General features: G+C 38.0%; 1 protein-coding gene across 1 annotated transcript in view; it reads left to right on the top strand.

The window, feature by feature from the left end:
• CFAP54 (cilia and flagella associated protein 54) overlaps window positions 1-26,896 on the top strand; it is a 339,644-nt gene that overhangs the window by 249,504 nt on the left and 63,244 nt on the right. The window contains exons 60-64 of the mRNA XM_053586325.1: window positions 1,019-1,021; window positions 6,852-6,947; window positions 7,453-7,594; window positions 21,962-22,135; window positions 23,892-24,115. Coding sequence (XP_053442300.1) covers window positions 1,019-1,021; window positions 6,852-6,947; window positions 7,453-7,594; window positions 21,962-22,135; window positions 23,892-24,115 — 639 coding nt within the window. The remainder of the gene's footprint in view (window positions 1-1,018; window positions 1,022-6,851; window positions 6,948-7,452; window positions 7,595-21,961; window positions 22,136-23,891; window positions 24,116-26,896) is intronic.

The following is a 26,896-nucleotide window of genomic DNA, read 5'->3' as shown; positions in this document are numbered from 1 at the left end:
GTAATCTTACTTATTTTATTTTTAAAATTGTAGTAGGCTTTCCTATTTTGTCTTTATTGAATTATTATTTGTCCCACCAAGGGATCTTTTCAGGAAATGTTGGTATCAAACCTTTAATTTTTCAGACAGCAAAAACAATTATAAAAAATAATTACAAACTAGAAAAAGTTAATTTTTGTGGTGTGATAAACATGTTTATTTCCAGTAATAGAAAAAAAAAAATCTTTGTTTTCATAGCAGGTGGCAGTACAAATTAATAGATGCTGGGATGATAATGTATCACCTTTTTAGCCTTTACTAGAGAAGTGTTTATAATTAAGAGCATGAAGGAGGGCTCAGCACCTGCAGCTCAGCGGCTAGGGTACTAGCCACATACACCAGAGCTGGCAGGTTCAAATCCAGCCCGGGCCTGCCAAACAACAATGACAACTACAACCAAAAAATAGCCAGGCATTGTGGTGGGTGCCTGTAGTCCCAGCTACTGGGACTGGGGCAAGAGAATCTCTTAAGCCCAAGAGTTTGAGGTTGCTTTGAGCTGTGATACATGGCACTCTACCCAGGATGACATAGTGAGACTCTATCTCAAAAAAAAAAAAAAAAAAAAAGAAAGAAAGAAAGGCATGAAGGAGTATAATTCCATATATGATCATTACTTTCTGTGTGTCTTGACACAATATAAATATTTTAGCAAGTCACAGACTTACTAGAAGTATAGAAAACAGCCAAAACAAATTTAAAAAAATTTCAGTTATATTCAGACCATATTTGAAATATGTCCTAATAAGTACGATGTATTATAAACCCTTAAAAGAAAGCAGTATTTTTCATTTTCATGTAGTGTCCATATAGTAGAGTGACCATGGCACTGGTTTGGGTTTGAATCCTAGCTTCATTGATACACATGTGTCACTATGAAAGTTTTGAGACAGACTGTGTTATGGTCCGTTAATTTCACTTCCAAGAAACACGGTTGACCACGTCCTTTCTGATCCACCCATGCAAGTTTTAACTTGCTCAGCCTGTTGGTGTTGCTGGGAGGGCTTCATTTGTGTCTGCCTGCATGGATTTTACATTTCTGTCAAAACTTTTATGACAACCTAGGTACTAGCTAGCCATATGACTCAGGCCTTTCTAAGCCTAGTTTCTTCATCTGTGAATTGGAGGTGACAATACTTACCCCTTACAGTGACTAGGGGGGTTGAACAAGATAATAGGTTTGTATATAATAAGTACTTTTAAAATGGAACTATTATCTATCATTATGTAACTTCAGCTAAACATCTATATTCTTTCTGAAGCATTTTGTACATAGTAGGTATTTGATTTTTATTAGTTAAGCTGAATTGATTATTTCTTGAACATTCCTCTATTCATTCATTAATGAAACACTTATTGAGAGCTTAATGTATGTCTAGAACTTTACTGTCTTTACTGTCTTACTCCCACAGAGTCTAGGAAAGGAGGCAAATAATTGTATTGCAGTGTGACAAGGACTATAACCATGATATGTTGAGGTGAAGAAGTTGTACAAAGTAGGGACAAATTCTTCCTTGGGAATATGCTGGAGACTTCACTGATTAGATTAATTTTGAAGGATAAGTGGAGTTTTCCAAGTAGTTAAGTAGGAGAAAATTAGTCCAAAGAGAGAGACCAGCATGCATACATTTCAAAAAGACCTGTTAAGGTACGATTTCCAACCGTGACTTCAATTCATGTATGTTTAGTAAATTTACAGAGGTGTGCAACTACTACCACCATCCAATTTTAAAACATTTCCCTCCTCCAGGTGGCACCTGTGGCTCCAAGGAGTAGGGTGCCAGCCCCATATGCCGGAGGTGGCGGGTTCAAACCCAGCCCCAGCCAAAAACTGCAAAAACCAACCAACAAACAAAGAAAACATTTCCCTCCTCCCCCAAAAGGTCCCCTATGGCCATTTGTGGTCAATCCTATCCTCCCCCACCCCAGTGTCATATAGCTGCCAAACTTTTTTCTGTCTGTATATATTTGCTATTTCAAGAAATTTTATATAAATGGAATCTTACATTTTGTAGTATTTTGTGCCTGATTCTTTCACCTTGCATAACGTTTTTCAAATTCATACATGCTGTAGCTTGTGACAGGAATTCATCCCTTTTTATTGCTGAATAGTATTCCATTATATGGATATACCATATTTTCTTTCTTTCTTTTTTTTTTTTTTTTGAGACAGATTTCACTTTGTCATCCTTGGTAGAGTGCTGTGGCATCATAGCTTACAGCAACATCAAATTCTTGGGCTCAAGCTATTCTCTTGCCTCAGTCTCCCAAGTAGCTGGGACTAAAGGCATCTGCCACAACACCCAGCTATTTTTAGAGACAAGGTCTCTCTTTGGCTCAGGCTGGTCTTGAATCTGTGAGCTCAGGCAATCCACCTGCCCCAGTCTCCCAAGTGCTAGGATTACAGGCGTGAACCACCATGCCCAGCCTGACACATTTTCTTTATCCATTCAACAGCTGATGGACATTTGAATTGTTTCTATTTAGGCTGTTATGGTTGAGCTACTTTCATATATGATATTTTGTATAGATAAAAGTTTTCAGTTCTTTTGGTGTATATACCTAAGAATGGAATTCCTGAGTCATAATCTGTCAGATTATTTTCCAAAGTGGGCTGCACCATTTTACATTCTTACTAGCAGTATATGAGGGTTCCAGTTTCTTCACATCCTTGCTAACACTATCTATCTTTTTGATGGTAGTGGGAATGAAGTGCTATCTCATTGTGGTTTTGATTCACATTTCCCTGATGGCTAATGATGTTAAGTTCTTTTCATGTACTTATTGTATATGAACATTTGTATATCTTCTTTGGGAAAGTGTCCAACCAGATCCTTTGCCGATTTTTAAATTGAGTCATTTGTTTTCTTCATACCTGTGCTTTGAGAGTTTTCTTTTACATGTGCATGTGTGTGTGTGTGTACACACATGTGTGTATGTTCATATATACATGTATTCTAGATGCAAGTTCCTTATCAGACAAATGATTTGCAAATATTTTTTCTCAGTTCGTAGCTTGACTTTGTTTAATAAATTTCAATTTATCATTTTTTTCATTTATAGATTGTATTTTTAGTGGGATATCTAAGAACACTTTGCCTAACCTAAGAGGTCAAAGATTTTCTCCTATGTTTTCTTCTTGAAGTTTAGTAGTTTTAACTTTTACATGTAAGTCTATGGTCCATTTTGAGTTAATATTTTTAGAGGGTGTGAGGTAAGGATCTAAATTCTTCTCTTTGAACCTGGATGTCTAGTTGTCCTAGTACTGTTTGTTGAAAAGACTATCTTTCCTCAAGGGATTGCCTTGGCACATTTGTTGAAAATTTTTTGTTTATAATTGTAAATGTTGATTCCTGAACTCTAAATCAATTCATTAGTCTCTAAGTCTGCCTTTGTGTAAGTATCCACTGTCTTGATTCTACCTTTTAGTAAGTTTTGAAATTAAAAAGGGCATGTCCTCCATGTTCTTCCATTTAAAAATTTACTAAGACAGTGGATACTTACATAAAGGTAGACTGAGAGATCAATGAATCCTTTACATTTTCATACACATTTTAGGATATTCTTATCAATTTCTGCAAAAAGCTATTTAGATCTTAGTTTATTTCTCTCAACAGTGTTTTGTACTTTTCAGTGTATAAGGCTTGAACATTTTTGTTAAGTTTACTTCCATTATTAATGGAATTTAAAAAATTATTCATTATTAGGTTGTTTATTGCTTTATTGTTTATTGTTAGTTGATTTTTGTGTGTTGAGTTTTATATTCTCTAACTTTGCTAAACATTTATTGGTTCTAGTGGTGTTTATAGTAGGGGTGTGTGTGTGTGTGTGTTTATTCCTTAGGATTTTCTTATAGGATCACGTCTTCTGCAAAGAAAAATGGTTTTACTTCTTCATTTCTAATCTATATTCATTTCCTTCCTTTTTTTTTTTATTTACATGGGCTAGAGTGTCCTGTACAATGTTGAACACCTCCCCCATCTAAAAAATACTCACCATATTCTTTCCCTAATGCATTTTTTTAATTCTAAGCTCAAGCCTGCCCTCCTCAATAATTCTTTTTTCTCAATTCAAAATTACTTCCTATTTTGATAACTAGGATCTATAGAGAACTCAAATTAATCCACATGAAAAAAGCCAACAATCCTATATTTCAATGGGCAAGAGACATAAATAGAACCTTCTCTAAAGAACACAGACGATGGCTAACAAACACACGAAAAAATGTTCATCATCCCTATCTATTAGAGAAATGCAAATCAAAACCACCCTGAGATACCATCTAACCCCAGCGAGAATGGCCCACATCACAAAATCTCAAAACTGCAGATGCTGGCGTGGATGTGGAGAGAAGGGAACACTTTTACACTGCTGGTGGGACTGCAAACTAGTACAACCTTTTTGGAAGGAAGTATGGCGAAACCTCAAAGCACTCAAGCTAGACCTCCCATTTGATCCTGCAATCCCATTACTGGGCATCTACCCAGAAGGAAAAAAATCCTTTTATCACAAGGACACTTGTACTAGACTGTTTATTGCAGCTCAATTTACAATCGCCAAAATGTGGAAACAGCCTAAATGCACACCAACCCAGGCATGGATTAACAAGCTGTGGTATATGTACACCGTGGAATACTATTCAGCCATTAAAGAAATGGAGACTTTACATCCTTTGTATTAACCTGGATGGAAGTGGAAGACATTATTCTTAGTAAAGCATCACAAGAATGGAGAAGCAGGAATCCTACGTACTCAATTTTGATATGAGGACTATTAATGACAATTAAGGTCACAGTGGGGGTGGGGGAAGGGGAGAGCAGAGAGAGAAATAAGGAGGGAAGGGTGGGGAAAGGAAGAGCAGAGAGAGGGAAGGTGTGCCACACCTTTTGGGGGCAAGACACAATTGCAAGAGGGACTTTACCTAACAAATTCAATCAGTGTAACCTGGCTTATTGTACTCTCAATGAATCCCCAACAATAAAAAAAAAAAGTAATAAAAAAAAACAATCACCATCATAAAAAAAATTACTTCCGGGTGGCGCCTGTGGCTCAGTGAGTAGGGCGCTGGCCCCATGTACCGAGGGTAGTGGGTTCAAACCTGGCCTCGGCCAAACTGCAACCAAAAAATAGTCAGGTGTTGTGGTGGGCGCCTGTAGTCCCAGCTGCTCAGGAGGCTGAGACAAGACAATTGCCTAAGCCCGAAAGCTGGAGGTTGCTGTGAGCCATGTGACGTCATGTCACTCTACCGAGGGCTGTAAAGTGAGACTCTATCTCTACAAAAAAAAAAAAATTACTTCCTATTTTGGGCTTTTTTTTTTTTTTTTTTAGTATTTGGACCCCTGGTCTTATATTATAGTCATTTAATGTTATTCTCTAGTCTTCATTTCATGCCCATTAGTCTTGTTTTCAGATTTTAGGTAGGTAAATTTCCTAAGTTTATTACCTATAGGCTAGCAGTTGCTACCCCAGAGCCTAAGTAGTTCTGCTATGATGAGGGCCTTTTTGTCTTAGGACAGGGAGATCTTACTTAGGTTTCCCAAAGGCAAATCTCTCTAGTATCTTCTTCCCCCACGCTTAATCTAGGCTAGGCCCCACTTGCACCTTGTAACAATACGTACTGCTTTGGCACCAGCATTATAAATTGCCTTTCCTTTTCCTTGGTATTTGTCTAGCCAAAGTCAAAGGCAGTTTTGTTATTGTTTGTTTTACTCTGCAGTTTTGCTGACAAAGAATTGGTCAACATATGGGCATCAGAAAATTAGCACGAAGGGGTCTAATTCTAAGTTAGCCCTATCCAGATTATTCAAATCTTTAGAAAGATTATTAAAACTTATTTTAGTTACCTTTAAAAATATACAACCAGATTATATGCTTCTGGTATAGTTTCTTTCTGTTCACTTCTGTAACACTGACTTTCTTATGTTTAAAAACTAAATATGGGCTGGGCGTGGTGGCTCACCCCTGTAATCCTAGCACTCTGGGAGACTGAGGCGGGTGGATTGCTGGAGTTCAGGAGTTTGAGACCAGCCTGAGCCAGAGGGAGACCCCATCTCTAAAAATAGCCAGGTGTTGTGGCAGGTGCCTGTAGTCCCAGCTATTTGGGAGGCTGAGGCAAGAGAATCAATCACTTGAGCCCAAGAGTTTGAGTTTGCTGTGAGCTATGATGCCATGGCACTCTACCAAGGGCAAAAAAGTGACACTCTGTCTCAAAAAATAAATAAATAAATAAATAAAATAAAAACTAAACTTATATATGCACACAACCATGTAGAAAGGTCTCCATTCATTGGAACTTTATGATAATACAGTCTCTTTACTACTTCCTAGTTATAAAGATGTTAGCAAATACCTATTAAAAACCTTTAGATAATAATCTCATTTATGACATTGTTACATACAATATATTTGATTTATAGATTCTCTATTATGATGGTATTTAATTTTACTTAAAGCACCATTTTTATTAATTTACTACACAAGTAATGCAAACTCATAATGGAAAGTTAGAAAATACAATAAAATTTAATTACCTCTAAAATTTGAGATAACCACTGTCAATAATTTTCCCTGCTCCTATGTTCAAGGAACATATGTGTGCATGGATATTTTTGAAAAGCAGGATCATATTTTGTATTCAATTTTGTAACCAACACTTTTCTTTCCCCAATATATGTTGAATATCTTTTCAGGTCAGTTAAGTATATTATCATTAATGACTACATAGTATTCCAGTGAAATGTCTTCTTCAGACAATGACAAAATTTATCATGAAATTTTATGCTATCTTTATCATAAAACATTTGTCATATGTTTAGCCTTTCAGAAGAAGCAGTTCTGTTAAAGAACAAGCAGCAGATAAATTTGAATTGTACAACTCATTGGCCTGGATTGCAATAAGAGCTGCTGCCCAGGTGGGTACTGATTTTTGTTTTAATCTTTCTTTCTACTGTTGTGTCTGTATTCTCTGCTTATTGACACAATGTACCTTTTGAAAAGAGAAAAGGAAAGTTTTACCTTGTTGGGGATTTGTGCCAATTGTGTTTCTTTGGAAAGATTAGAAATACTCATTATATGTATAATGTTTTTAATCTCTATTAGCCAGAACCAGCTCCATTTGTGTTAGCTTTTCTAGAATGAAAATATTGTGAAAATATTGGCTATTGACATTTTGGCAAATATCTGTCATTGCTAGGTGAGATAGCTTATTTTAAGTGACTTAGGCATTAATTAAATTGTCAACACTAAGTGATTTGTTTGACTATGATATATTCTATGTATCAGAGGTCACCAATGTCAGGATTCCAATGTATATGGAATATTACTTTATAAATTCACTTTTTCATATTATTAACTAATGGATAATCTACGAATCAGGTAGATTATATTTGTGAATTCTGATGTATGTGTTAATTATAGGTCAATGAAGCTGTGCTGGCAATTAACCTCCTTATTGGAAAGAAGAACACCAGAACCGATGAAGTTAACCAAGTGGCCTTACCGAATATCCCAGAATTTGCTGCTGTAGATCTTTTGTGTTCATATACAGATTATTTGTTTGGTATGTTTGGATGTCTACGTATTTTACAAAAACCTGATATCTGTATTATGTAATCAAGTTTTGAAGTTTGAATTGTTGTAATTTGTTGGCTTTTAGCTTGCAAGGGATGATGGCTTGGGGAGGTTCCAGGGTTAGGGGTCATAGGGCCTGGCTGCCAAAATAGAAGCTCCTTAGCTCACTGCACGTGCACACATGTTACTCAGTACGAGGATGCATTTCAGATGCAGGGTCCTGTGAAAAACGATACTTCTTTGTACCTGTTTGTTTTCCAGTTCACACATAACAAGTGGGACCTTTAGGGAATATTTGCTTGAAGGACTTTCTCTGATCCTTTAATCTAAAATGCACACTTCCCACTCTCTCAAATGGTTTTCTGTTCTTCTTCTTAGTTATTTTATATTTGTGTGCATGTTTGATTGTGTGCTCTTTTTCTCATTATCATCAGCTTCCTGAGGGCAGGAGCTTTATCTATTTGGTTTCCATCTACAGCAAATTGCACAATGCTTGCACATAGCAGGCATTGAATGTTAATATTTATCGAGTGAATGAATTAGAGGTTAGCAGACTTTAAACTTGACCTCAATATTCTTTATGTTATCTTTGCTTAGTTATGGCTCCTTTTTTTAGTAAACTATAATATAAACCTCTATGTCAGATCAGTGGTCACATAAGCATTTAAAGTCCATTTATATATTTGTCCATTCATTCATTTGAAAAATATTTACAGAGTGCTTCTTGTGTGCTATGTACTTGGATAAGAGGTAAGAAGCAAGGTCCTAGTCTTCCTTCTAGACTAATTTTGCTTGGTACTGGGTGAGCATTGAGCCAAAGGTGAAGAGGGGGTTTTTCACTTTAATCTGGCAGGGGTAGAGTGGTTTTCCTAAAGTCACTGGAATCACATCCAAGCCAGCAGCTTCCTCTGCTGAAGTATTGGCTCAAGCTGAGCTGAAGTGTTAATGTCTGACATCATACCCTTCCTTAGCTCTTTTCTGAAAAATAGGTGAGCCAGCTGAGCGCAGTGGTTCACACCTGTAATCCAAGCACTCTGGGAGGCCAAGGTGGGTGGATTGTCTGAGCTCACGAGTTCAAGACCAGCTTGAGCCAGAGCGAGACCCACTGTCAAAAAACAGCTGAATGTTGTGGTGGGTGCCTGTAGTCCCAGCTCTTTGGGAGGCTGAGACAAGAGAATTGCTTGAGCACTAAGAGTTTGAAGTTGCTGTGAGCTGTGACACCACAGCACTTAACCGAGGGCAACAAAGTGGAAGTCTGTCTCAAAAAACCAAAACAAAACAGAAGAACAACAACAACAAAAAAAGTGAGCCAGGCTATTTTCTGATCTAAAAGTGGTTGGAAACCATTTGATGGACTTTTTATGCTGAGGCTTTGTTTTCTCATTTTTATCTCCATCAAACCTGGCAGAATTTTGCTTCATCAGGTTTCTGAGCCATGGCCTGAATCTCAACTGGGTGTTTGCTCTTCTGGAGAGCCCCCATAGTTGGGTTCTCTAGGGACAAAGCCACCAGCTCTACACACGACAGTTTGTAGCCCAGAAGCCGGCGGGGTCTGGCCACCACTTCTTTTGTTTGACATTGCTTGGCAGCTCAGTTCTCCCTGGCTCAGAATGCTAAGAATGCATCCTTTTTAGAAGCACACATTATTGTTGTGTTACAAAAAGAGTAAATTAGTAATAACCAATCAAGAGACTTTGATTGACATCTTGGTTCTTTTGTGAAATCTTCATTTTTTTCTAATTTTTTTTTTTTTTTTTTTTTTAAGAAATGGGATCTTGCTCTGTCACCTGGGCTAGAGTGACAGTGGAAATCTTTACCTTTGTTGTAGAGACAGAGTCTCACTATGTAGCCCAGGCTAGTCTCACCGTTTGGACTTGTGCCCTCCTCCTGCCTTGCCCTTCCAAAGTGCTAGGATTACAGGCAGGAACCACTATGCCTGCCTGTTGAACCATTTTCTCTCTCATTGTCTTAATCTCTAGACTGAGAGACTGGTCTAAGGTCTAAAAATGTTAAGACTATGATTTAAACTTCCAACATGATTATTTCTTCTTTATACTGTCTCCTTTTTATTTTTGAAAATGTGTCTGCTTTATCTTAGTCATTTCCTTGTGCTCTACCAGTTTGTAGGGCAGGGATTATTAATAAATTACATCTAAAATGGACCCTAAAACTCTGTGGCTACAGCGGCAAGAGCTCATTCACACATTCTGCTTCAGGCAGCGGGTTGGCTTCCATGTGTATTTATCATGTCTTCCAGGCTAAAGAGGCAGTGGCTACCTGGGGTATTCTTTTCTCATGGTAGACACTAGAGCAAAAAAGCCTCATACCAAATCACACAGCATATCTAAGGCCTCTCTTCACCTCCCAGCCCATTGGTCATAGCAAGTCATAGGGCCAAGTCCAATATCAGGGAAATATACCCTGCCTAGACAGGGAGGGAGAGGGACACGGATGTTTGCTGAATGACTGTAACATACAACAAATTCAGTCTATAGCTAGTGCCAACCTGAAAAGAATTCTGAACCTTTGTATAGAAAGACAGATGCTGCTGTGACTAATTAATAATGTCACACCATAAAGAATGGCATCCCCTAAACTGAGTGAAGGTAGTTCATCCAGTTATCAGGTAGCCTTCATCTCAGTTTAATGCTAGAACTGTACTTTCTTGCTCCTGGCTTTCATAGCATATTCCAGTCTTTCAGTTTCCATTTTATACCAATGTACTACTTTACTATTAAATATTTTAATTTTGAAATTACCAAGTTTTAAAGTCCAATCTGTTTTGCATTTTGCCTTGCCTCAAGAATAATAATTTTGCCCTGAAGTCTTTTCCTGGCAGGCTGATAATTAATTCAAGGTGATGACTTCCCTCACTCCAGTGTTTGGCTTAGAAAAAGGTTCTAAATTCCCACCTGATCATCACAAATACCCAGATGGCAGTGAAGTTTACATTATAATGAATTGCTAAAGGGAAAAATCCCTTAACAACAACTAATAAAACTTGTTTGATTTTCCTTGCATTTGCATAAATTAGAATCCAGTTACAAAAAAATAAACCTCCTCAGTAATCTTTGCTTTAAACAATACTAATATTGATTTATACGTGAGGTGGTGAGCAATATTCCTTGTTACTGGGAGTAGAGAGGTCTGTACCACATATTTCTGTCCAAAGGAAAGGAGGAATCGGAGAACATGCCAAGGAAGCAGATCCTTTCATGAGCTCAGGTCAAGGGCAATGGGAACAGGCAAACACTCTAACATTGTAGAACGTTGTCTTTTAAGAGGAACATGATAATGAAGGTAGATTAATGTGACAGAAACTAAAGATATGCCTTCTGAAGGGAGCTGGAGCACTCTACCCAAGGCAACAGCTTGAGACTCTGTCTCAAAAAAAAAGAAATTAATACTGAAGAAATTTAAATTTACTAATTAATTTTAGAAGTATTCTTTTTAAATAATAGGCCAGGCATGGTGGCTCATACCTATAGTCTTAGCACTTTGGGAGGCCGAGACAGGGAGATCACTTGAGGCCAGAAGTTCTAGAACAGCCAGGGCAACATAGTGAGACCAAGTCTCTAAAAAATAAATAAATAAATAAATAATAATAATAATAAAATTAGCCAGGCATGTTGGTGTGTACTTGTAGTCCTAGCTGCTCTTAGGGGACTGAACCAGGAGGATCACTTGAGCTTGTTAGCTGGTGGTTGCACTGAGCTGTGATTGTGCCACTGCATTCCAGACTGGAAACAGAGAGAGACTCTGTCTCAAAAGGAAAAAAAAAAGTAATAGACCCATTACAAGTTAACATAAATAACATATTACAAATCCCTTTAATATCTGACTCAATAAAAGATAGTTGGATTCTTATGCCTACTTTTGCAATCTGTTGCAATATAATGTTTGGTAGAAATAAGTAAAAATTCAGCCGTACACAGCTATATAGTTAGAAAATGGAGGAGTATTTTTTTGAGACCAGTCTGGGCAAGAGTGAGACCTTGTCTCTACTAAAAATAGAAAAACCAGCCCTGTGTTGTGGTGGGTGCCTGTATCCTAACTACTCAGGAGGCTGAGGCAAGAGGATCACTTGAGCCCAAGAGTCTGAGTTTGCTGTCAGCTATGATTATGCCCCAGCATTCAAAGCCTGGGTGACAGAGTGAGACTGTGTCTCAACACAAAAACAAAACAGAGAACGGAGGAGTATTTTAAGAGCCTTTTCGGCTATTCTTTGATACAAAATCAGAACTGGATAAGTGGTGGTTTCTTAAAAGTTAGTTTCAGTGTAGAATCTGAAACTATGTCTTTGAACTTTTTGTACTCTGGTACATCAAAATACATTAGTCTATCTTGCAATTTGAAGGGATCTTTTACTCACGCATGAATTTGCAACATCATGTATTAGATATTTGGAAGATACTCTTCTAAATGTTGGTGCATTTCATTAGACAATATAAAAAATCAAAATATCACTACTATTCTTATTGTCCAAAAAGTTGTCCAAAATTCTAAATTTTCACTTGAAAATCTGAATTTTCTCTTTGGCAGCAAATACTGTCTGGTATTAGCCTTGAGATCGGGCTGATTTCTTTCATTTTTGATAACATGTTTGCCATCTGCCTAAATCTGAAAACACTTCATTTGTCTTGTCAGCTTTTCTTTCAAGTAAAAATGGTGTTCCATGGGGAAGAAGAAAAAGTGCTAGCACACTTTCATCTTGCAATTTGATCACATAAGAGCTTTTCCTGGAGACAGACATGGTGCTTCAGTGTGTAGCAGAAGTGCTTTGCGCGGGCTTCCTGTTTTATCACACAGAATGCAAAAAAGATTTGTACTCAAGGGTCAATAGTTAATAACATTAACAACTTCGCTTTTTCGCCAAGGATATTCTTAAGTGAAACTGACATTATAATGAATTTATTCGTTTTACTGTGTGGCCATGGCAATAAAGAACGCACGGACCACTCGGACAGGCTGGTGCTACCACCTTCAGAGGTTCCTGCTAAGGCTCCAGCAGTTTCACTCACTGTTACTTTTGTGCCACAGGTGCAAATGTGAAAACAGTTGTTCTAGGATAGACCATTAGATTCAAACCACGTTATTTAACATGTTGACTGCTACACTTAAATTACTGCCAATCATTCATGTACAGATCTTCTTTGTATTGTAGGTGCTGTTATGATTAGACAAATATAAGCTAAGCTGCTGAGTCCAACCTCATCTAAAATTGAGCCATGTCTAAGGCAAAAGTATAATTCTTCAGATGAGTTATGAGCTGAGTCTTTATGTTTGCAGGTACATCTTTAATTCCACAAGTTGGATTACATCATTGCAAAGTGCCATGATTTTGTTGACTGAATGTACATTCAGTGGTGATTACTGAAAATACATGTATAATGTTTAGATCTTAGACTTTAGGACATGAATTCACCAATATCAACTGTACAAGTTTTGTTAGTCTCTAGGTTTGTTTGTGTGTGATATTATGAAACACAGTAGAACCTCTGTAAGTTGTTCACCCAAAGGACTGTAACAAACTGGTCAACATACAGAGGTGGTCAACATACGGAACCAGGCCTACTGTACTGGCATGTACATGTGGCGCACGTCCAGTCCATGAAAATTAGATCAACTTAAGGAGGTGGAGGGAGGTGGTCAATTATGGAGGTTCTACTCTACTATGTACACAGGTAGTCTTTGTTCTGTCTCCTGGTATACAACTCCTAAAATTTTTGGAATCTCCAAAGTGATGTGCCTTTCATATGCTAATGAGTTGACTGGTGACTGGCAGCCTCTAGGTAGCTTCAGGTTGGGGATAGTCACCAGAAAGACCAAGGCACCCCCCAAACTTGGGAGAAGTGAGAGGTACTGAAGGTTAAGTTGATGGACAATGGTTTAGTCAATTATGCCCATGTAATGAAGGCTCCATAAACACTCAAAAGGACTGTCTCAGGGAGCTTCTTGATATCTGAACACATGGAGATGCCTGGAGGGTGGTGCCTGGGGATGGCCTTGAAGATCCGTGCACTTCTCCATGTGCCTTGCACTATGCAGCTCTTCCTCTCTACATACTTTATAATAAACTGGTAAACGTAAGTGTTTCCCTGAGTTCTGTGAGAAGCTCTAACAAATTAATTGAAACCAAGCTTGTGGAAACACCGATTCATAGCTTGTCAGTCAAAAGCACAGGTGAAATAACCCAGGCTTGCTCCTGATATCTGAAGTGGGGAACAGTCCTATGGGACAGAGCTCTCAACCTATGGGATCTTACACTGTCATGAGAAATCTCCACAAATTTTGGTGACCAGAGTGTTTCTGCACAACCAGCTTCCTTGCCTGGTGCCCAGGAGGAATTCAGTACTGAGACAGCTGGGGTTGCAGTGGAGAAAGAGGTTTAATACTGCAAGGGACCAAATGAGCAGATGGAGAGATTTCTTAAATCCATCTCCCCAAGAATTTTTGGGCTGACATTTTTTAAGGTAGATTGTCGTACAAAGAGCTAGGGAATTGGGTCTTTTGATTGGCTGGGGATGATTCATGGAGTTGGGAAGCAGAAATTGTCTTCTTGGCTGAGACAGGTCCTGGATAGAGAGTCACTGGACCTATTGAGTCATCTCCCACGCGTGGCCGCATTGACATCAGTGTGTTCCCTCCAATGGAGAGTCTGCAAAATTTCTCAAAAACTGGTCTTAGGTTTTACAATAGCAGTCTTATATGTAGAAGCAGTTGAGGAAGTCACAAATCTTGCACCAGCGAAGGCTATGTGGCTGGAAGGCAAGCTGGGAAACAATGGCTGCCTAACTTTTAGCCATGTCTCATTGCTTTACAGAAGTCTGTAGGTGTAGACTTTACCACGGATCTTGCTTCACGGTCTTATATTACTTTAATATAGGCAGCCACATTTCCCGTTTCTAAACTATGGGAGAATCTGAGTTTCATTTTTTCTTGTATCTCTCACTGTGCATTTCTGTAGCCAGTGCAGTATGATAACTTGCTCTGTATGCTGTTTTACCAGCTTTTCCACTTTTGGTTTGAAAAGCTACGATGTGTTTTTTAAAAAAAGAAATTATTCCTTTTTCTCTAAACTGTGAACAATTGGTCTCAAAATGATGCCTCAACCGACTGGCACCGAACACTATATACAAGTGTGAGCTGACTGTCGAGAAGAGCACTTTGCTGTTTCTTTCTGAGATTCCTACCTCCCTCTCCTCACCTACCCCTGTGCACTCTCTCCTTGATGACAACTGCTTTGAAATTGTATATTCCACACATTTTGTGGTTTGGATTTTTAATTCTTCCCTGATTTATTGAAAATAGAATTTGCGTTTTTGTTATCTTTTTTCTTTGTTGTTTTGGGATGATTTTCAGGAGGGGAAAGGGAAGTGCCTATATGATATGAACATTGTTGACCAAAAGAACTTGAGGCAAAATTCATTTAAGTGGAGGATTTATTTGGGCCAACATGAGGACAGCTGCCCTAGGACTCAGACCTAAGCAACTTTGGATTTGAGTTCTGCTCGGCCTTTGTGACAAGCAAGTTTTTAAAGGCAAAAGAAGGAAGGAGGAGTGGGCTGATTCAGCAAGGTTGTTTGTCAGGAATTGTCATTGCTTTACAGAAATGACACTGGTGATTGGCTGTACATGTCGAACTGTGGGTTCTGGTGTCTGGTGTGCAGCATCAATGGGTTAATTTATTGCCACTTGTGGTATCAGTCAGTCTAGAGTCCACATAACAAGCAACTTCAAGGGAGGATTACTGAGCTCAAGGTGTTACCCAATGAAGAGGGTCTGGCTGCCTGTTACTGTCAACCAAATGCAGGGATGGGGATTAGGTCCAATAAGCTTTATTGTCTGAAGGCCAGTAGTTCTGGAGATCAGTGAGAGTAGTCTCTCAAAGACTGTTCTGCCTCTGGTACAATTCTAATAATTTTTATAATGTAACACAAGGAAACAAACCTAGAAAACTTTATCTGGCAGAAAAGTAACCAACAATGTAATAATACTTAACATAAAAGTAACCTTCACTCTAACAAAATATCTAAAAGAATCATCAAAGAAAACAACAGCAAAATAACTTTAACAATATAACAATACTTATTGTCTACCTGTGACTACCTCCCCCCCCCCCAATTTTTGGAGATAAACATTCTCACCATCACGGTGAAACCTTAACTAGATTCTCATGGGAGGTATGCACAGAAAGAATGTGGGCTAAGGAGACTCAGTGAGCTGTTCTGCTCTGGCTTAGCTTCTTCACCTTCATTTTGTAGGTCACTCTTCTGGCTTCAAAAGCGGGGAGTGGGACATAACTGCTATCTTATTCCTGTGTCTCCTGGTGCCTAATAATTTAGAGGAGGCTTGCAGTCCTCACATAAAAGGTCTCTCTTCTTAATCAACATCTTTAAACTACAAGTCACCACAAAATTGTTTCTTTTTTCAGATAATAAATGTTTTACTCTATTATAACACAAATACATAAGAGAACAAAATCATGAGGATACAGCTTGATTAATTATGACAAAGGAAACACCCATATGACCATCTCTGGGTCAAGAAATATAATTAAAGACTGTGACCCCTCCTGGCCCCTGTCAATCTCTCTTCCTTCTGATTTCTAGCAAGTAAGCTTGGCCAGTGTTGGAATTTTGTGCAAATGAAATAATACAACCCATATTTGTTTATGTCTGACTTCTGTTCAACATTATATTTGTGTGATTCATCTTTCTGGTGAGTATAATAGCACAATTAATTGTCCATTCTACTGCTGATAAACATTTGGGCTATCATGAATAATGCTGCTATGAATATACTTACACATTTTCATGCACAGATGTATACATTTTTATGAATATGTCAAGGAGTGGAATTGCTGGGTCCTGAGACGTCCATGTGTTCAGCTTTAGTGGATACTGCTAAGAAATTCTCCAAAGTGCTTTTTTGTTGTTGTTTGTTTGTTTTGCAGTTTTTGGCCGGGGCCGGGTTTGAACCCGCCACTTCCAGTATATGGGGTCGGTGCCCTACTCCTTTGAGCCACAGGCACCACCCATCTCCCAAGTGCTTTTAATTTAAAATTTATTTTGATGACTAAGAGGTTGAAGACTATTATGTATAGAATGTTGGCTTTGGAATAGTTTTTAGGGGGAACTCCTTCTTCAAGAACCATGCTCATTTTTCTTGGGGGTTTCTATTTTTGCCTTACAGATATAAACCAAAGACAGATATTCTGAATAGGACCCTTTTGTGGATTATATGTATTGAAAATATCTTTTCCCACTTCATTTTGCCATTTTATTCAGTTAACAATATCTTTTGATAACCTAAAGTTTATAATTTTAATGTCCAATTATAAATATTCTTTATGGTTTGTGCTTTTTGTGTTCAGCTTTAGAAATTTTTTCTTGGCTCCGTGCCTGTAGCTCAGCAGCTAGGGCGCCAGCCACATACACCGGAGCTGGTGGGTTCCAGTCCAGCCCGGGCCTCTCAAAGAACAATGACAACTACAACCAAAAAATAGCCGAGTGTTATGACAGGCGCCTGTAGTCCCAGCTACTTGGGAGGCTGAGGCAAGAGAATCACTTAAGCCCGAGAGTTTGAGGTTGTTGTGAGCTGTGACGCCACAGCACTCTACCAAGGGTGACATAGTAGGACTCTGTCTCAAAAAAAGGAAAGAAAAGAAATTTTTTCTTGCTTAAATTCATAAAGCTACCCTCCTATCTTTATATCTTTGTTTCAGCTTTCACATTTAGATCTGTAATTCAACTGGAATTTATTCTTGTGTCAGGACTAATTTTTTTTCCAGGTGGATATCCAATTAACACAGAACACGGCAGTGTTTTATTGGTCATAAATCAAGTGTCCAGTTATGTGGAGGGGAAGAAAGAGGTGGTGGGTGGAGAGAAAGAGAGACAGGCAGGGGCGGCGCCTATGGCTCAGTCGGTAAGGCGCCGGCCCCATATACCGAGGGTGGCAGGTTCAAACCTGGCCCTGGCCAAACTGCAACCAAAAAATAGCCGGGTGCTGTGGCGGGCGCCTGTAGTCCCAGCTACTCGGGAGGCTGAGGCAAGAGAATCACTTAAACCCAGGAGTTGGAGGTTGCTGTGAGCTGTGTGAGGCCACGGCACTCTACCAAGGGCCATAAGGTGAGACTCTGTCTCTACAGAAAAAAAAAAAAAAAAAAGAGAGACAGGCAGACAGAGGGAAGGATACTATCTCAGTGAAGAAGTTTCAACATTCAACTAAATTGACATTCAGGATAAAGACAAGGTAGAAGGTAAACAGGAGGCAGTCATCACAGAAATAAATACAAGAATAGTTTGCTGGGCTGGGCTGCAGGGATAGATGAGCCTGCCAGTTGAAAAGGCCTCCCCCGTTTCAAACAGGATGAGTGAAAAAAGACCTAGACCTAGACCCAGACCCAAAATGAAATTTTAAATCACCTCAGATAATGGGGGATTGATAAAAAGTATTCTAGAGGTGGACAGTGCTAGACAGTCAACTAGAAAGCAGTGAGAATGTGAGTAGCATCAGGCTTCCCACCAGCAATAATCAATGCCAGAAAGCAGTAGATCAATCATGAGGGAAAATGAATTTCACCTAAAACCGTATCTTTTACTAAATGACTGAGTGTGAGGCCTTGGAAGGACTCAAATGGTTTACTTTTGGTAAACTTTTAAAAAAGAAATTTAGTTGAGAATGTACCCTACCACAAAAAAAAAAAAATTGCAAATGAAAAAAGAAGTATAAGACATAATAGAAAAAAAGAAAAGGAGGGAGGGAGGGAAGAAAGGGTCCCCAATGCTGCCAGCTATGCAGTACAAGCTGTGTATGTCTAGAGGTACATCAGGATAAATTGGAGTGGCAGGGTTTTGAGCTCAAGAATGTCTGCAAGGTCATGAATGGATTCTTCGTAGTCATTAGTGGAATGACTAAAAAGTTAGATGGTATTAGGAATATGGTAAAGAATGCAAATATTACTTCTCTCCACAGGGAAAAGACATTCAGAAACTTTAGGAAAAAATATTTTTTAAGAATTTATGGTCCAAATAAGAAGTGAATTAGATCGTGATATGATTTAGAGACTGGTGTGAATAAAAATAATCCATCTGATCTTTGCGCTAACAACTTTATCCGTTGTGGATCACAGGTTGTGACACTTTCTCTTAGCCACAGCCATTTGGTCATATTGGAGTGAACCATTCATTTAGCATCACAATAATTCAAGTATTCCTTACTGACTTTCAGTGAAATCAATAAACAAAACAATGAAGGGTTTATTGTAGATACAGAACAGAATGTAAATGTTTTTAATTTTGAAATCAGAAAACCTGGCAAGAAGGCAGTGAAGGGGCATAGATACTATTAGATCACAAGGGGAGACGTTAAGGGCTGTTGCCTGTGTTGGTTAGAATTAGCAGGAGCTCTCAGAACATCATTGATACATAAATATAGTAAAAATGGCGACTTGGATAAAAATAATTTTTGAAGAGTAAGCTAATATCTCATCTGTCACAGAAGAAAATCAACAGACACATTCGCAAGAACTGATCATTTAGGAAAGTGCTATAAGGAAATCGTTTTAAGAGCTGGAACTAACGACTGGAAGAACTAAAGTACACGTGTAAATAATGCTTGCCTCTGGGGAGAGGGGATTTTATTTTTGATTATGTAAATGTATGACTTTGATCAAAACATGCAGCATATCAAAAGATACATCATGTCAAATGTGATTATTTCCAGAAATGCTAATACAATTCAACATTAGAAAATCTATTAAATGAAATCACTACTTTACCGGACTAAAAGAGAAAAATAATCATCTCAAGTAAGTGTAGAAAAGTTCAATAAAACTCAACACCTATTGACGATTCTAAAAATAGGAATCAAAGTTTTCTTAATTTGAAAAAGTTACACGTGGGAAAAAAATACCCACCTAGCATTTATACTCCATATTCAAATGTTAAAACTATTCCCTTTACAATCAGGAGTAAGAAAATGCTTTGATTTGAAATTATTACAAATGTCCTACCTTACCCAACAATACTAGGAAAAGAAGTAAGAAATAGTGGTGGAATATTCTGTGTAAAGATTATTCACACAGAAAATTCCTAAAAACCATAGACAATAAAAATGTTTATCAAGAGTGTGGATATAAGATTTTAGTTATGTATATTTTTAACAGATAATTTATTTTAAAAGATGTTATTATAATAGCTACAAAAATAAGTAAGGCATCTAGGGATTAAGGTGAAAAAAGTCATAAAGCAAAAAATTATAAAATTTTATTGAAAGAGATAAGAAAATATCATGTTTAGTTAAAAAGGCTCACTATCGGTAAGATACTAATCTTCTAAAAATTATCTATAGATTTAAGGTAGTTTCAGTAACAATTTTAGCAGATAGCATTTTGTGGAATCTGATAAACTTGCACTACAATTTATATGAAAAAGTAACAGACAGCATGGGTCAAAAGGTACCTGAGAAAGAACAACCTAGCAAATTACCTAGCAGGTAATTTGTGCTCATATGTACCAGATTAAAATGTACTCAAATATGTATAATGCTCTTGTGCACAATAGCGTAGGTTGAAACAAAACAAAATTTAAAATTGGAAAGAGCCCACATGTTCATTAGAGAAATAAATTATGGTTCATGTAGATTCATATACAGCAATGAAAAATAAATGAATTACAGCTACATGCGTCAACCTGAATAATTTTAAAAGCAAGATGTCTAATGAAAAAGCATATCATAGATAAATGCATGTGATCTGATTCTCTCCCTGTAAAAGTCCTCAAAGATAATATTAATAATGCATTATTTGTTATAGGATAGATAATATATATCTTTAAAGGATAAAGAATATCTGTGAGATTAAGATAACGTTTAATTTTATGTATTTATTTATTTATCTGGAGACAGAGTCTTACTCTGTCACCCTGAGTACAGTACCATGGCATCATAACTCACAGCAGCCTCAAATTCTTGGGCTTGAGCAATCTTCTCACTTCAGCTTCCTGAGTAGCTAGGACTATGGCAGGCTAATTTTTCTATTTTTAGTAGAGACAGGGCCTCATTCTTGCTCAGGCTGGTCTCGAACTCCTGAGCTCAAGCAATCCACCCACCTCAGCCTCTCAGAGGGTTAGGATTACAGGTGTGAGCCACCACCACAGACCTTAAGGTAACATTTTAGATAGCTGTTATTTCTGAGAACAAAGTGGGATTAGAGTGGTTTACAAGGTACTCCAAAAGTACTGGGAATATTTTATTTTCTAAGCTGGATGGTGAGTTGGGGATTCATGTTATTATTCACGAAAACATACACAGATGCTTAACCATAGAAGATCTTATTCATCTTTTCCCCAGAGGTAACCACTATTCTAGTCAAATATTTTATATATGGTTTATATTTTTTATGTGTGTATATATACACAAATGAATTGTGTATATCAAAGGAATTATATTGAGTGCTTTCAAATTTGTATCAATGATATTATAACTCCATATATCTGAAACCTACTTTTTAACCCATGTTTTCAAGATCTTTCTATATTCATCCTTAACATGCTCATTTTAAAGAAGAGAAAATTAAGACTCAGAAAATAAAAAATCCAGAGAGGTTCAAGGCCCAGAGTGATTCAAGGTCATGCACTTGTGAGTTACACTGGAATTTGAACTGAGATTATACACTACATTTTCTCACTTGTACATCTAATTTATTCACTTTAAAAGATATCAAATGAACAGATTTCTGTTTATTTGTTAAAGTTTACCTTTGTTTTCCTTTTTTGCCAGACAGTCTGAGCCTTTGCAAAAGTTTACCTTTTAAAATATAAATACTGCCATGAACTTCTTTGTGCAAGACTCTGGTACACACACACGTATATGAGTGTCTGCATTTTTAATTTTCTTAGATCTTGCTAAGCAGTAAATGAAAATCCCACTTTCTTCGCCTTACCAATGTTTATTATTTTCAGATTTTGGGGTCTGTCAATTCTGTAAGGTTGTAAAATGGTATTTCATTTCCACTTGCATTTTTTTGATATTTTGTGAGGCTAAAAATTTTGGTTATTTGAGTTTACCATTCTACGAATTGCCTGTTGATACTGGAGTGCTTGATTACTTCTTATGGAGTGGTGCAAGATGTTTATATGTATTAGAGAAAAATAATCCACTTATGTTCTAAATATTCTTTGCTGTAGTTTGTCTTTTAACTTTGTGTTTGGTGTCTTTCTAATACAGACATCTTTTAAACTGAATTTAGTTGGGTGTGTCAGTCTTTGGTTGGAGTTGAGCTTTTTTCTGTATATGGTTATTTTTAAGGGAAGTATAACATTATATCATAAATTATCTTTTTGACTTTCAGCAGACTATCAGGTTGTCTTCCAGACTTGCGATACATTTTTGTACCAAAATGATGGCATATATGAAAACGTAGATGCCAGTACCAGGACTCAGACCAGAGTGGATATCACCTGGATCCTTCTACTGCGCTACTATATTCACCTTCAGAGGATTAATAATATGAACAAACTGCTAGGTAGGTTCTTGATATTTTAAGAGAGAACACACTTTTCCCCAATTCTGGTTTATACCATGATTCTTATTTAGAAGTATAAGATGCTTTTGACATCTTTCTGAGTGAACTGTTATCAGAAGATGAGAATTTTAGGGGTTATTAACCTGGTATATATGGACCCTTGTAAGGAATGGCATTTCAATGGAATTGGTTTCTTTAGACATTCCATAGATTTATTTCACATATTTAAAACATGATAAGGAGGCACCCACGACTGCCAAGTAGTGCCTAGCTCACAATAGCTAAGAGCTAGTGATCACAATGTGACAGCTTATAAAATGAACAAAATGAACAAGATGAAATTTTGGCTTTGGGGAGAGAAGGAAAAGAAATGCATAATTCCAGGTGGGATATTTAACTCTATGAGGTTTTTTTTCTTCTTTAATTGCTATCTAAAGAATACCCAGAAAACCTGGTAAAGTCCATTTCACATCAGCCCTTCTTTTGATTTCGTGACAGTGTATATTGTGTTTTGTCTGTGCCCATGAAATTGGTGACCCAGTGTTGCTCATTAGTCCAAATAGACAGAAGAGATAGTTTGACCCATGCCAGGGCCCCGTGATGGCCAAGCCAGCAGGGCAAACAGGCTGAATCGTAGAGTGGCTAAGACAGTTGTCAGGAGTTAGCTCTGGGAAAAGCATCCCTCAGCAAGGTGCCAGGGCTGAAAGCTCCGTTGCAATGGGAGCCAGAACAAGGAAAGCTGAGAGAGGAAGGACATGGATGCGAGCAGTGCAGCCAGGCCTGGTGCTGCCCTGGCTGCTCAGCTCACTTCTGAGTTCATGGCCAGCACTTCTCAAGGCACCACATTTTGCCACTTTCTTCCTCTGGACTTTCTCTGATGCCAAGAGCACTTGCCTAGTCTACAGGCAGGACAGTCTGCAGTGCCAGGGACCCTACACGTAGGAGTAACCTCTAACTGTTGAGGTGGGGAGCTTCTCTCTCAGTCTCCCAAAGCAAGCAATTGCACATGGTTTTTCAGAAGGTCCCAGTGAGCTGAGCCTTCGCTGTCTGTGGCTGCAGCCCATTCATCCAACTGGCTCTTGTTCTTTCCCTGTTCACAGTTTGCTCTTCACCTCTCTTGTGCTCACTGAGATCACTATTCAAATGAACTACCTGCATCCAAATTCTTGCCTTAAAATCTGGGGTTTTTTGAGGGGAAGTGGATTGCCCCCAATATATGGAATATATGGCACCATTGTTAATATTTAAAACTTGCAGGCTCGGCTCCCATAGCACAGTGGTTATAGCGCCGGCCACATACACTGAGAGTGGTGGGTTCAAACCTGGTCTGGGCCTGCTAACCAACAATGACAACTGCAACAAAAAAATACCTGGGCATTGTATCGGGGTGCCTATAGTCCCAGCTACTTGGGAGCCTGAGGCAAGAGAATTGCGTAAGCCCAAGAGTTTGAGGTTGCTGTGAGCTGTGATGCTATAGCACTCTACTACGGTAACATAATGAGACTCTGTCTCAAAAAACAAACAAACAAACAAACAAACAAAAACTTGCAGCAACATCCTTCTGTACCTCTGAAATTTTTTTCCTTCCTGTGTGGAAGAAGCAATTCCATTAGTGTATAATCCCAAAAAGTGGCCGCAGATTATAGGCAGCCTAGGGTGGGGATAACAGGGATAGTGGTTAGTGAGCAAATGCCAAGAATATTGAGATCATCCTGGGATTGATGTGAGTGTAAACTAAGGTCTTTTCTTCCTTAAGCATCTTCAATGCTGGGATCTGGAATTTCTGTGCCAGATGATACACTTCTCACATCCCTTTACAACTCCGAGTTGATTTTGCGTCAGAAAGAAATGCATTTTTTCCTTAAAAAATTCTTAGAGCTGTATTCTTCTTCTTGTATCGATGAATTTCCAAGAGAACTTCTTCAAGGGCTGGAAAACCCACCTCTTCCCGAAAAAGTCTTATACGAAGCATCATCCAAGGTAATCTTTTAAAAATATTAGAAATTTATGTAAAAGTTCTTAGAATCATCCTTATATTTCTGAAGGAAGCACATTAATTAAAATCTATTCTGGCACAAAGATTTCTAGCTCTCTCAGAGGTCTAGGAAGGCTCATTTCTGTGTTACCATGTAGGTAGACTAACCAAACATCAATGGTTTTTAGGATAGTTCACATTTGAAATATTGTCTTTTTTTTTTCTCCCCCAAATAATGCTATATTTATTTCAAATAATTAAAACTTTAATCAATGAGTCAGTGTTATATAAAGTTATTTATTTATTTATTTATTATTGTTTGGGGTTTATTGAGGGTACAAAGAATTAGGTTATACTGATTGCATTTGTCAGGTAAAGTCCTTCTTATAATTGTGTCCTGCCCCCAAGGGGTGCGTCATATACCATGACCCCCCCCAACTTCTCTCTGTTCTGTCTTCTTATGCTCACGAATCTTTAAAATGTCTCAGAATATTCTAGATTCCTACACAAAACATCTCTTAGGCAGCCATTTTGCCAAGAAGTTATACAAATTTCAGTATCATCACCCTGTAAGAAAACCAGAGTGAGAGTTCCTTAATCTATGCCCAATTCTTGTATCTTTCTTTTAGTGTCATAATTAAAACCATTCACCGTGTGTATTTTTTGCTGTTTTTAAGTGGAAATAACCAATAGAGGTAATTTTTAAATAAATGAAGAGTTTGAAGATTTTTTTTTTATTTGGGGAAGTATTATTAAACTGGATGGACTGTCTGAAAATACATAATATGAAAACTTCTTTTAAGGTATGAATTGTAGAGACATAAACAGAAAAATATAAATGGAGATTTTTTTTTTTTAATTAAAGCCACTAGCATCTTGAATAACAGTAATGTGTGGAAAAACTACCAAGATGGTGAGTTGGAAGATACTGAAAAAGTAAAGGATTTTATTAAGAAATAAGAATATATATTTGATATTCAACAAATGTGTGTGAACACCTATAATATGCCAGAGACACTCTTAGTTGTGGAGAAAGAAAACTCAAATGGGTAAGGCTTAGTCCCTGTACTTGTAGTCTTCACGTGGCCAGGTTACAACAAAAAAAGTTGTGTTACTTCAGAGGAGTTTTTAAAGAGAAAATGGCAGGGTTAATAATAGCAGAAAGAATGTAAAAATTAAAATATATTACTTTTACTAGCAATACTGACAATAGGCCGATTGGCAAAGGATAGATGAAAGGGAGTTATCCAAGGAAACAATGAAGTAAGGAAGTTTATGACTATAAGAATAGGAAGGAGGAGATGCCTGTAAAAGAGAGTGCTTAAGGAAAATTGAAAACAGCAACAACAACCAAGTCTGATGACCTTCAGAAATGGAAAGCGAAGAGGAGGAAATGAACAGAGCCTCTTCTGCCATTTGGAACATCTACCTATGATCGTGAGCGCACGGTGACGCCACTAGCAGACACAGTGGTGGCCAGAAGGTGAGCGCGTTTGTGGAGGAAGCTGGGCTGTTCTGCTTTGCAGGTATAGAGCTCAAGATTCTAGTGCAAAGCTCAAGTGCACATGGCATATTGTAAGCGTCCAGACATATTTGTGAAATGGATAAATTGATTCATTTGTACAGAATTCTTTAAAAACAGAGGTGGGGGGGAACATTCCTTTATTTTGATTTTTCTGTACTTTGGAGTTCCCCATTTAGCTCTTTAATGTTCGTAGTTATAGACATGCCTGTACTGGACATGTCCCTGTTTCTGTTGCCAAAGAATTGAAAATGTGACTGCTCCAGAATGGGAACCCTCACTCATTTTTTCCTGGTAGAATATAGCCACCTTGTGCTTTAGGTGGATAATAACAACTTTTTAAAAGCATTAGTCTTTTGAGCATTCTCAAGCAGATTTACCAATCCAGCCCCACATTATTGGGTCGTCACAGCCTTCTTCACGAGGGGCATAGGCCTCTTAAAATCTGTCCCATGAGGGAGCAGAGAATTGTCACTTCTCAGAAACAGTTCACTCCCAAGAAGAAAGAGCAGAACCATACATGCTCAAAATTCTTCTCAAATTTGCCAATTAAATAATGCTCCCCCAAGGAAGAGGTGTGAGTGAGGGGGTGGAAAAGTCAGGAGGGTAACATAAAGTCTCACCCTCCCCACTGAAGGGAGCAGTGGCAGTGGGTGAAGCTGCTCCGCCTACCACCAGGGGAACTGAGACTGTCTCTGATGACTATAGGCAGGTGTCTAGAGACACTTTGGGTATTTTGGATAGGAAGGAGGAGATGGGAAGGCTGAGAACAGTGGTTTTGGTGGATTTATTCATGTGAATATTGTATCAGCATGTGGAAACTAGTACATGTGACTTCCTAAGTATTATTCAAAAAGGAGCTCTGCTTGAGTATTTTTGTATAAAGAGCAGCCTATATTACCCAGCTCCTAAGGATACTGACCCAAACATACAGCCTGGAATACATTGTAAATACATGTGATACTTCTAATGGCAGTAGTGTTATCAAAGAATTGTTTCACCCTGTTTGCTCTTTTTTGATATAATTAGTGTAACACTCTCCCAGGATAATCAGCTCTGGAGATCACTTTCTCCTGCCTGACAGGTGCAAGCCACATAATCATGTTCGTTTCACTGGGGTAGACAGGTAATGAGCATAAAGCTTTCGGATATATGTATGTATATATATATATATATATATATACACACATACAAGCACCAAGCTTGGCTGATTTTTATAATAACATTTTGAACCTTTAATCACTCAGGAGGCTATTTCAATCAA

The sequence above is a fragment of the Nycticebus coucang genome, chromosome 3 (genome assembly GCF_027406575.1).
Source record: "Nycticebus coucang isolate mNycCou1 chromosome 3, mNycCou1.pri, whole genome shotgun sequence".
Taxonomy (NCBI): domain Eukaryota; kingdom Metazoa; phylum Chordata; class Mammalia; order Primates; family Lorisidae; genus Nycticebus; species Nycticebus coucang.
This window is presented reverse-complemented; position numbering and strand designations above follow the sequence as displayed.